The 12454-nt window shown below is 34.7% G+C and overlaps 1 protein-coding gene across 2 annotated transcripts in view; it reads right to left on the bottom strand.

Moving 5' to 3' along the window:
• Nucleotides 1-4863: 4863 nt before the first annotated feature.
• The window catches only part of LOC111465391 (diphthine--ammonia ligase), a 10757-nt gene continuing 3166 nt past the window's right edge, over nt 4864-12454 (bottom strand). For both annotated transcript variants that reach the window (XM_023109738.1, XM_023109739.1), the window contains exons 6-12: nt 11298-11380; nt 11138-11210; nt 8585-8930; nt 8145-8476; nt 6808-7139; nt 6188-6518; nt 4864-5486 (exon numbers count right to left, since the gene is read on the bottom strand). In XM_023109738.1, the coding sequence (XP_022965506.1) occupies nt 5277-5486; nt 6188-6518; nt 6808-7139; nt 8145-8476; nt 8585-8930; nt 11138-11210; nt 11298-11380 (1707 nt within the window). In that variant the 3' untranslated portion in view covers nt 4864-5276. The remainder of the gene's footprint in view (nt 5487-6187; nt 6519-6807; nt 7140-8144; nt 8477-8584; nt 8931-11137; nt 11211-11297; nt 11381-12454) is intronic.

The raw sequence follows: 12454 nt of genomic DNA, 5'->3' as shown, positions 1-12454 counted from the left end.
AAAAAAAAAAAAAAAAAAAAAAAAAAAAAAAAAAAAAAAAAAAAAAAAAAAAAAAAAAAAAAAAAAAAAAAAAAATCCAAATAGTCCAAAAATACTTTAAACTTTGGTCTCTTTGTGTTGTGTTTTATGCAAATTTGTAAGGCCCATCCTCTTCTTTATTGCCCATTCCATCTCCCCTTTTTTCCCTTTCCATTTAATATTATTAAAAAAAATTTAAAAGATTTTAATTTCGAAAAGCATCGACAAATGAACGGGATGGAACCGTGTTTGAGTTATACTTATCAGTTTAGTACTCGTCGCGTTGAATTTTGTGTCTAATAGAATTTTAATGTTCCATATAATATGACTCTAAAATTTTAATTTTGTTTTTAGAAGTTTAGTGGACCTATTTGTAACGAGTCAGCCCATCGCTAGTAGATATTGTTCGTTTTAACCCGTTACGTATTGTCATCAGCCTCACACACCTTTAGAATGTATGTTTTGTTCTTCTCTCCAACTGATATGAGATCTCACAATTTAGCCCCTAGTGGCACACCGCCCGGTGTTGACCTATGATACCATTTTTAACAACTCAAATCTACCGTTATTTTGACCCGTTACGTACGGTCGTCAGCCTCAGAATTTAAAAACGTGTTTACTAAGGAGAGGTTTCTAAACCATTGTAAGGTATGTTCTGTTTCCCCTTTCAACCAATATTAAATCTCACATTATTAGACACAAAATTAAAAATTCATGATAGGTCGAAAAATATATATATATTTTAAAGTTTAGGGACCCATAATTATATATTTTTCGAGTCATCTAATTTGTTGAACACCCATAATCAATTTCATACCGAGCCCTCTTTTAGTTTTTATAATCTATTGAACATACTCGAATATATATATTTTTATGATTTTTTAAAAGAAAGTCAAAGGTAAAAAAATGTGAAACTCATCGAAGTCGAGTCAAATTTGCCGATTACATATCATCATTAACCTTATGATTTGTTCGAATTGTTCGGGTCACCAATTCAACAAATTTTCATCTATCTCAACTCAAAGATTAAGTTGAGTTGTAAATTCTTTTCTAATTGTTCGGGTCACCAATCCAACAAATTTTCATCTATCCCGACTCAAAGATTAAGTTGAGTTTTAAATTCAGTTCGAATGGTTCGATTAATCAATTCAACAAATTGAGATTTTTAAGTTAGTTTAAAAGATTTTTTCCGATACCCATCACAGACACCCGAGCGGGTGAGTATTATGGAGCCGATCCTGACGTTTTTATTTTATTAATATTATTTTGAGGTCCCAAATGACCTTAAAACCTTTCTTGAGATTGGCGATTTTCCAATGAACAAAAGAAACTTAGTTTTTTATTGGGAAAACCAAACATATCATTGCCATACATACCTTTCTATTTTAAAAATAATTGGTTCAGTTTCTTTTCTACTTTTTTTTAAAAAAATATATATTTTGCATATGAACTTTAAAAACATGTTCCATTATTAAATTATTACCATTTTTTAATTTATAGTTCATACATTATCAGTCCAACGAAAGTCTAGAGTAATCATAAATTTTAATTTTGTACAATATATATTTATTAATTTATAAAATTATTTTGGACACAAATTTACAAATTTAATCAAACATATAATTTTTAAAAGTTGAGAATTAGGGTAATTGGAAAAAAAAATACCCCACACAAACGATTAGACTTCTATATTATGTCAAGAAGAGATCGAAAATAAAGATTCTTTGATGCGTCTTTAGGTAGCACATTCATGCCCATAATAGAATTTGCTACTTGAACGGTTGGGAGAATCAAAATGTGAAAACGAATTTATAGGACTATCACCTTCTTTAGTCGTCTACTTCCATACGTCTACTGTGAACGATTTTGTCCCCTACCTTTTAAGGGGTTGACGAATGCATTTTAAATATGTTAAGAGTATTATGATGCAATTCCAATGCAAGGCTGGGAAGAACAGAGGACAAACGTTAGTCTATGACATCGGCAAAAACAGTATGAACTTGCATGTCATGTGATAATGCAAGTTCACACTAAATTCTAATAGAATATCGTTTACAATGTCCTTCAACCGATAAGTACAACCAACATTTTAAAACTTTTAACTTTATTAAACGACCAATAACGCAACTTCTAACTAGTCTATGACATCGGCAATAACATCCAAGGGCCAACATCATCTCTAGTGTTCCCTTGATTAGGAACATCATCGTGCCATGTAGCATGACTACCATATCCCCTAAGTTATATGCCACCACATTATCAGACAACAAAGTATACTATGTACAAGTACGTAGATATGAAGAGAATACGTTACCTTTCATTATATAGGAAAGGTGCGGAGATGGATGAAATTTGTTCACCTATATTATATGAAAATGGTGTAGATGTCAACGAAATTTCATGCCCTATGATATGAGAGAAGGATGTTTTGTGCACTCCTCTATGTTATATAGGAAGAATGTTTGTGTCTATGTATGGAGCATATGAAAAGTTCTACACTCCCATATATGATATATCTTGTATCATATACGAAATGAGATATGGCCAAAGACGTGATTACTTAACAAAATATTGGCATGGTGGATGAGATATGAGCAAATGTCTTATAATTATTATAAGGTTGATCTCATCTGAATTCCTAAAGCTTATTTCATAGATATCTAAAAATCCTTCGAACTTAATCGTTGTCCACATCCAACCCTTTGATCTCCCCATCATCATAATCCTTTTCACTCGCATTCCACACCATAAAAAACGTAAGCAATTAAAAAAAAAAACAAAGCAAAAAATGAATCTCGAAGGTCGTCGGATCAACCTAGTTGAGATGCATGTTCCAACTAGGAAGCATTCACATCTCGACCGAGTTTCATGCCCGATGAAGAAATGTACTAAATCGACCAAGAAAATCAATTAAAATAATAATAAAAAAAATCCTGAAGGGGCCCGATCAACCCAACCGAGAGACATGTTCCAATAGGAAAGCATACTCATCCTGATTCATATTTATGTTCGACTAAGAATTGTACTAAATCGACCGAGATTTCAACGAAATTTGCAATATTCCATAAATTTAACAACATTTCAGAAGATCTAACCTTTATATACACAAGAATAATGTAATAAAGAAAGAAAACTTGTAGGAGTAGGACTTGCAGATTTTGAGGTTAGAAGCTGTGAAAATAAATGGTTGGTGAGATAAGGTGTAAAAGGCTGTTAGGATTGGTAAAAAATTGGTGAATCAAAGTTTTCATGTAGAATGTAGGGAGGTACAAATCCAACACGTCCTTTCTAATCATCTACAACAGAAGGTACTACTTTTTGATAGCTCAGAAAAATGGTATAAAGAGAGAAGCCAGAATCTCTAATAATTTAGTTAAGGAAAAGTTAAAACAGCAATTTCCAAACATTTATGACATGCTAACAGAAATGTCAGCAGCACCCCTAAATAAAATGACTATCAAAATGTCAGGTTGAAAATCAAATCCGTCTTATATATTGATTTAGTTATATCAAGGACTAAGTTTCACTTGCTTCGAAGGTATAATGTTTAACCTAATTTGAAAATCACTGTAAAAACTGTAAAATTTAATATCGTTATTACAAACAAACCCCTACTGTCCAAATAATTCTTCTTTTAACTTCTTAAGGAAAATTTCACAGCTTTGATGGTGAAAGATTTCTGTTGAGAGTGAAACTATCAACTAAGCCATACTTGAAGCCCACAAGAGGTCCCAGACCAAAGGTGAGGCCTAAGGCATGAGGTTTAAGGCTTGAGACTATGACAAAGATATATGGTGTGAGATCCCACATCGATTGGGAAAGAGAACGAAGTTTTATAAGGGTGTGGAAACCTCTCCCTAGTAGATGTGTTTTAAAAACCTTGAGAGAAAGTTCAAAAGAAAAAGCCCAAAGAGACAATATCTGCCAGAGACAGACATCGGGCGATGTGCCAACGAAAAGGCTGAACCCTGAAGGGGGGTGGACACGAGGTGGTGTGTCAGCAAGGACGCTTGGCCCCGAAGGGAGGTGGATTGTGAGATCCCACATTGGTTGGGGAGGAGAACAAAGCATTTTTTATAAGAGTGTGAAAACCTCTCCCTAACAAATGCATTTTAAAAACCTTAAGGGGAAGCCCGAAAGGGAAAGTCCAAGGAGGACAATATCTGCTAGCGGTTGGCTTGGGCTATTACACATGGTGCACACCATGTGACATGAGGCGTGGGGCCTAAGATGTAATCATAAGAGGTTGGTCCCTTCAAGGATAGCCAAGGCCCATGGAGGCTGACCCTAGGTCTTGAAGGTCGATCCCCATGGGAGACAACCAAGGTCATGCCCCAAAGGGATCAACCTTTGTTGGTCCAACAGATATGAGGTGACCGTACAAGTCACAAATAGCTAAGACCAGGCTCCAACTCAAGCCCAATTAAATAATGATTTCTATTACTCAACTAAACCTCAATAATCGGTCAAAGTGTAGGCGACTTAAGCACTCCACTAGTGCACAGTTCTCTTATTTTGTAGAACATTTCTTCAATCCCCCATTCCATACAAATTCACCACTAATCTAAATTTTGGCATCAACAGGTTTCGTATTCCACACTTTCAAATTATTTAAAAATTGGAGGAAAAAATGGATACTTTAATCACACCTATAAAAACTCCCATATCAAGAAATATCAAAACTCAAGCTTAACAATAATGTCAACAATAAAACATTGAAAGCATTGTGCATCCAATGCTTTTTGCACCAACCGCCTTAAAGTTGTAATCACAAGTATCTTGTGTGCAGTACTCTAGTATAAGATCCTTCTAAATAGAAATAATATACTTCTAAAACAGAAAAGATTGATGATACAAAATTCAATCACAATTATATTTCCTTTGCTCCCACCCCCACCGAGAGAATTGATACAAATTACAATAACATTCAAGTCATATATCTATATCTTTTAAAAAAGGAAAATTCTACTACTATGGTAGTATGAAAAAGCTTTCATTGCCTACCATAATTCCATACTACCTCTATTCATTAACTGCCATACTATGAGACCATAACATAAATTAATATGTAATTAATTAACATGTCAAATGAGAGAAATTATACTATCATAGCACTGAAAATTTCCCCCAAAAACTACATAAATAAGAGTTTGCCTTTCAAGGGAGTGAACGTACCTCCATAAACCAAGAATCTGATTGTTGGAAAGGAGATGCATATATTGCAAGCCAGAGAATGACCACAGTTGAGCAACTCGGTCTCAAGATTTTTGAGCAAATAATTCACACGTCAATATATCATCCATGGATGTTGGTGCCCGTCCAGCACCTAATACTGGGATGAGATTGAAGAACCGATCAACATGAACTGTTGGATTTGACTCAGCAAGTTCATTGAAAGCACGAGAGAATATGATTGATGCAGCCTCCAAAGTAATATTGAGGCTAGTTGGAAGGTAGAACCTTAAACTCTACAAAAATGATAAAATATGTCAGAAAATCCAAGAAATTTAAATAATAATCATAAGCGGGATAGCTGTTGTGAAAATAAATAACATGGCTTGAATAAGGGTACGCCTCCCTGGAAAGTTAATAAGTCTACCAATTATTCAACTTAGATTTGACTTTGTCCAACGAAGAAGACACCATGAAGATTTCTGGGATTTAGAACTAATAGTACATTAAGTTAAATACAAGAAAGGCTACAAGAAAGGTAACAATAATCTAGTCTAATCAAATCCCTAAACTCTGAGCCTAAAATATTACAAATTAAAAAAAGAAAAAAAAAAAAAGAAGAATAAAGTACCCCAACTGTGACAACAAATTTTAAATAAAAATGTAACATTTTTCTGCCCAAACCTAAATACAGAAAACCCAACTTGCAGAATTCAATGCTAACCGAACCAATAATGCAGACCAGAACTCTCCTGTATCATTTCCTGTAATATTTTTCTGCATCTCAATTTTCCCTTCATCCCAGACTGGGACAGGGCAAAGCAAGTCAACTTGGGGGGCGTGAAAATACAAGATAAGGCATAAAACTTAAAATCATTTAGGTCAACCCCTGGATCAAATAAAATAATAAATAAATAAAGGACTGGAAAACAACAGATGACAATCAAAACTTGTGTTCAATAATCTTTTTGCAACGATATTTTCCATATTAACTAACCTTTATATCTTCCCAACAGCAAGCACTGTCTAAGAGAGCTTCATTGAGAAGACAAATGCAAAATTTGGAAACCAATTCTAAGTGCTCTTCACTAATCTGATTTCCTCGTAGGCTAGAACAAATATTCCGAGCAGGTTCATTTGTCACAGACAACACAACTGCGCATATATTTCCATTAACAACGCACTTCTGAATGCAAGACTTGTGCCAGTTTTCATGTTGGAAACCCCAATATGTAGGGGTATGTAACTTCGATGAGTCATGAAGATGTTCTGCCTCTGTATCGAAATTCTCTTGAACATAAAGAACTGGCTTAACTTCAACAAGTGCTCTGCAAAGAAAATACTGGAAATCAAAAACAAAAAAAAGAAAGAAACACTTACAAATATCACAAGCACCATTTGACTCAACTTTGAAAACCAATAAAATAGGCACAAACCTATGTTGCATCATCTAGATTTTCAACTTCTACAAGAGCAATAATCATTCGAAAGAATCCATCTTTCTTAATTTGATATTTTACATTGAGCATTGAGCATCGAGCATAAAGATAAAAATTTCCAATATAAGCACAAGTACGATGAAAAAAGATCTCATTACATGGATACATAAAAGCTTACCCTTTAGGAAGATTGGGTACATGTATATACAGATAAATAGTATCAAGCACTTTTGACGAACTATCTTTTTTGGAATGCCTCATTTCCTCAAGCACACCATGCAACTTGTCCTCAATTTTCTTTCTCTCCTCTAGTTGAATACGAGTAGAACAGTACGTGATAAATAGAACAGAAGAAGTAGATATTGAAGAGTTAAAAGATTCTGACACTGCTTCACAATTTTTTAGTGCTTGTTCCAGCTCATGTGTAGCACCTCCACTACAAAGTGTCATAGTGGGAGGGTTAAGCCCCAATTGACCGGCCATGTAAAGGATTTCCTTGTGCAAAGTTGCCTGGAAATAAACGATTGCCAACATGAAGAACCAGTTAGGAAGTACGAAAACAATTTGATCTATCATCTACAATAGCCACGACATAATATAAAATGTAATTGCAACTGATACGTTCATTAGATTCCCAATGGTAATTTCCTAACCTAGGCATATTTTTCACTAAGATTGAACACGATTACAATAACATTAGCAGTGAGGCTAATATAGCCGACACATACAATCCAAGCAATTTTTTTTTTCTTCCTTCCCACTCTATTTTTAAAAGATGGTGTGTTCGGTTTGACCCTAGAAAGATTCATAGCTGATGAAAGCTTTCTTGCTAGATTTAAGTCACACTCTTAAGAGAATGTTTTAGCATCGAGTTGTAGATGGACTAGTTTAAATTAACAGCAATAAATAGTAATAAAATAAACTCGTATAGAGTTAATTTTAGGAGTAGGAGCCAATGTTTCTTGATAATCAATAAAGTTAAGAGTAAAACCTTCAGCGACCAATTCGGCTTTTTATATTTTTTTTGCCCATTGATAAATCTTCAATGTTCCATGTACATTTTCTTAGGTATCTATCCTTTATTCAACCTGAAAGCACTTCTCAGAAAAATACGCAAACAACCCCACTCCTGTATTGAGAGTTCTTCATAAGGGAATGAGTTATCAGTCGTTTCGATTGATATCTCAAGAACAACGGTAACAAGAACAAGAAAACACCCCTCTATTTGAGAGAGCTGGTCCCATCCTTCTAGACAACCTTGTCCACAAAATACCCTAGCTACCTGACCTCCCAAAACCTCCCCATAAACCTCTCATATCCCAAACACTGTACAACAATGCACAATCCCTCAATGGTCCCCACTCTAACCATTTTTCCTCATCCTTTCCCCACTTTACCCTTCCTTGCATAAGTGGGCACAAACCACCTCCTCAAGATAAAATTCTGGAAATTGGTGCTTAAACAATGATAACAAGGACAAGAAAATAACCAGCTAGGCACCCAAGACACTTTTACCTGGCTATATGGTCCAATGCAACTAGGCGCCCAAGATGATATGCTCTGAACATGAAGAACTCTTTTTGATTGGTCATTTGCCACCAGAACTTCAATATATGCATTTCCTGATCTCACTTGCAGAAGAGGCAATTCGATTGTACTGCGTGATGGGACACCAAAAGGGCACTTCTCCTGTGTTATAAAACTGACGTATGTTTCATTAGCCAAAGCAAAATCATCCATATCAGCAAGGTAAAGATGAATATAGAGCACATTTTTCCATCCATAACCACGACCTAGAAGTTCTGATTCTATTTTCCTGAGAACAGTCTTTAGATCATCTTGAAGACCTGCCAATGAAAGACTTTATAGCGTGGAAACTCGCAGAAAATATAGGCTGAAAGTTGAAAATGTAAATATGATAGTTGTTCCTTTAAAAATGAGTATATTTAATCAACCTGAAGAAGTATCACGTGAATCTTGCAACCAGCAACTAATCGCAAATGTATACTGCATCCTTGAACATGAAATTTGAAGTCTATCATCTGGAACATCATCAAGTAAATGATTGGCACTAGAGGCGTCAGCAACAGACTGTAATGTGTCACTACTGTGAAAGCAATCTCCTTCAATTTCGAATAGAAGGCCCACTTTCTCATGGTCAACAGAATTGTTGTCACAGATAGAAGAGTTCTTTGCCTTATACTCCAAATGGAAGGAAATGGGATGAAGGAACCCTACTGGTGCTATGGAATCTGATGAGTGCATCACAACTTTGGATTCGTCAAGCACAATCCTAGCATTCTGAAAAAGTTATATGTTACTTGGTAGCCCAAGAACATTATATGCACATTAACTTGACCGAAGTTCGAGAATGCTTTACCATGATGAGATTGCAGACTAAATCACTTAATGTTTTTTGTTGCAAGAATTTATTTCCAAGTTATCAAAAAGGAGTGCCAAAGTTAGGACATCCACGTGTAAATACAAAATTACAGAAACTAATTTATTATATATTTTTCAGCCTTTCTTTCCCCCATCAACGGGATTTGAGTTTGCACAAGCAAAATTTGAGTACAACCATATGGTTAATACATCACCAAGTTAGTATGGTATAAACCAAGGCATCAATCATGCAATATAAACTTCAAGGAAGATATAAAGAAAATGTTGTTCAAAGTATCTCAAGATGTTGCAATTCATGCCACATTAAAGAAGAATCAAGCTTCATTTGTTCTTGGATGGTTACAAATTTTGGGTGGATGATAATCTAGAGTTATGGTGTTTCTTTAATGTATTTTAAGACTTTTATTTATTTTAAGGTTACATCTACATAGTGGCTAATTATGATCATAAAATACAAAAGTTACAACTCTAAAAATGCCTTAGGGAAGGTCAAGGGTTTTCATTTTGAGGCTATATAAAGCTATATATGTTATATTTGTAAAGTAGACGTAAAAAATGTAGTTAAAAGAGCATTTGTACTTTTCTTTAGTCAATGACTAAGTTTCTATTCAATTCTATATAGTTTAGCTTGCATGTTTAGAAGCATTCAAGCTCGACATGATTTACCTAGCTTGTGGAGTGATTTGAATCTCAAACAAGTGTTCTTGCCTTGAGATATTTGATCAACAAGGTATTCCAAATCTTACTTTCTTGGAGTGATTCCTTGTCATTTGGTACCAGGGTTTTATGCTTAAGATTGAATATATATTTCCCGTATCTTTTCAATTTTCTTTTTATTTATTTAGAAAAATCGAACTAGAGTTTAAAAATCAATCTTGGCTCTAATTAAAATTTTGATAGGTGAGAATTTGAGCTTCACTGGTGTAAACGAGTACAAACAAACTGGCCTAAAATTCCCAGAGTGTATACATGAGAGAGTGTTGTGAGATCATAAGTTCCACAAATAGATTTGTGGACAAATCCTCTTGAATAAGTGGAGAATGATATGGACCAACACATAATCATGCAATATAAACTTTAAGAAAGATGTGAAGAAAATATTGTTCAAACTATCACCAGGTGTTGCAATTCATGCCACATTAAAGAAGAATCAAGTTTCATTTATTTTTGGATGGTTATAAATTTAGGGTGAATGATCATCTAGAGGTATAGTGTTTATTTAATGTATTTTAAGACTTTTATTTATTTTAAGGTTACATTTACATAATGGCTATTATGGCCATAAAGGATGAAGGTTACAACCCTTGAAATGCCTCATAAAAGGTCAAAGATTTTCATTGTGAGGATATATAAAACCATGTATGTTATATTTGTGAAGTAGACTTGGAAAATGTACTAAAAAGAGCATTTGCACATTCCTTTAGCCAATGGCTAAATTTCTTTGCAATTCTACGTAGTTTAGGTTGCATGTTTAGAATCAATTAAGCTTGACATAATCGATCTTGCTTGTGGAGTGATTTGAATCTCAAACAAGTGTTCTTGCCTTGAGTGATTCCTTATCAAAGTTCCCCTTGAAATTGTTTAGATTAAATTGCTTTGATTAATGGTAGACCTAACTAATTTTCCTTCAGTTGTTGATTTTAGTCAAGAAGCTGAGGAGATGGCTGAATGCATCACAGAATTGCACAAGGAAGTCCAACAACACCTAGAGAAATCTAATTCCAAGTAGCCTATGTGGATAAGCATAGGTAAGCGAAATCCTTGACTAGTTGGTCCAAACCCAATGTAATTTTCAGTCATCTTCTTTGGCCTTAAAACCTTAAGCTTGTGGAATTAAATTTTTTTTTTTTTTCTATTGCCTTTTCTAGATAGAGACTGTCTGTTAGCTTTTCTAGCCGTTAGAAAGTGGTTATAATGCTGTTTTGGATTTCAAATCCCCTGTAAGAACTTGGGGTTGTATGATGCATTATTATCAATAAAATTCTGTCTTTCCTTGGGTACAGCAATGTTCCTAATAAAGAAACAACTGAAATAGCTTAAGAAAAAATGGAATCATACAACCAACTGTTATCCAACATTCAATAGGATAAAAACTCAGAACATACCTTAAAAAGAGGGCAATCAAGGGTCAAAGTTTCATATTCCCCACCTTCACCACATACATTGATCCCGTATAATCTGTCCAAACGAATGAACAAGATAGTAGTTGTGTTATTGCTGCTTGCCAAACTATAATTCAAAAGCTAACTTAACATTGTTAATTACTTGTTCAACTTATGTAGAACTGAATCCAAAGAACTTAATTCTTTGCCCAAGTGCTTCATCGGATCCAATCCCATTGCTGCAACCTAAGTTAGACCAGAGTAATTCCAAGCCATCAAAATAAATAAAAGGCATATATTTTAATAGATGATATATAGAAAAAACAAACCATCAGAAAGGGCATCAATGTTAACATCAAAATTGAGATTAATCTCCAATATCTTGATACAATAGCATGTCTAAACTGAAAAGCGTTAGAGAGGCACACACTAGGAGACACCCTCAAGAATATCCTGCACTGCTTTTTCTTTTTCTTTTTTTCGTTTTTTTTTTTTTTTCCCTCTTGTACCAATTTATTCTGTATATTGCAATGCAATTTCCTTATTTCCATTCTCACTATCAGGAACCATCAAAGACCATTCAGTAACTTCATTATGGTAGGTTCACTTGCATAAATTTTATTTTATCATTGAAATGGTGTGTATAATAATACAGGATAGGTGGAGTTTGAAACAGTGAATTGGGAAAAGTAAACTTTGTAATGGTATGAAAAGAGGTTTAATTAGTGCTGGTTGGGAGGCAAGAGGGTTTCAAACCCTCTCCTCCATCTTGTAATCCTTTCAGTGCCTCAATACAAATCTCAATAGTTCCATGCCATCTCAAAAAAAAATTTACAAAGTCGATTAATTGCCGGTAATTATAACTTACTCAGGTAGGCATAGGAGAAAATTCATTTAACTACTGGTTCGTAAATTCAAATTTGTGCATTTGCAAATAGATACGTATTCCTACTTCATATTTTTAGTGACAAAAAAAATACTTCACGCTTCCAGAATAAAATAATACTCCAAACATTTATTTTGGTCGACAGTCATCCATGTTAGAAGAAGATAAACATACTAATCTATGCATTATCATTACAAAATGAATTTAGTTATTCAATCATATCTGGCCACAGCATAAAATAGGTTAATGATAAAAGAAACAAATATCATTACAACTGATTAGATAGAGCATGCATGAACAGTTTAATGCAAAAGTTTCACCTAGCCAAAACATCACTCCACCCCCCCCCCCCCCCCCCCCCCCCCCCCCCCCCCCCCCCCCCCCCCCCCCCCCCCCCCCCCCCCCCCCCCCCCCCCCCCCCCCCCCCCCCCCCC

Source organism: Cucurbita maxima, unplaced genomic scaffold, assembly GCF_002738345.1.
Source record: "Cucurbita maxima cultivar Rimu unplaced genomic scaffold, Cmax_1.0 Cma_Scf00029, whole genome shotgun sequence".
NCBI lineage: Eukaryota > Viridiplantae > Streptophyta > Magnoliopsida > Cucurbitales > Cucurbitaceae > Cucurbita > Cucurbita maxima.
Note: the sequence above shows the minus strand (reverse complement) of the source record. Positions and strands in the feature narration are given on the sequence as shown.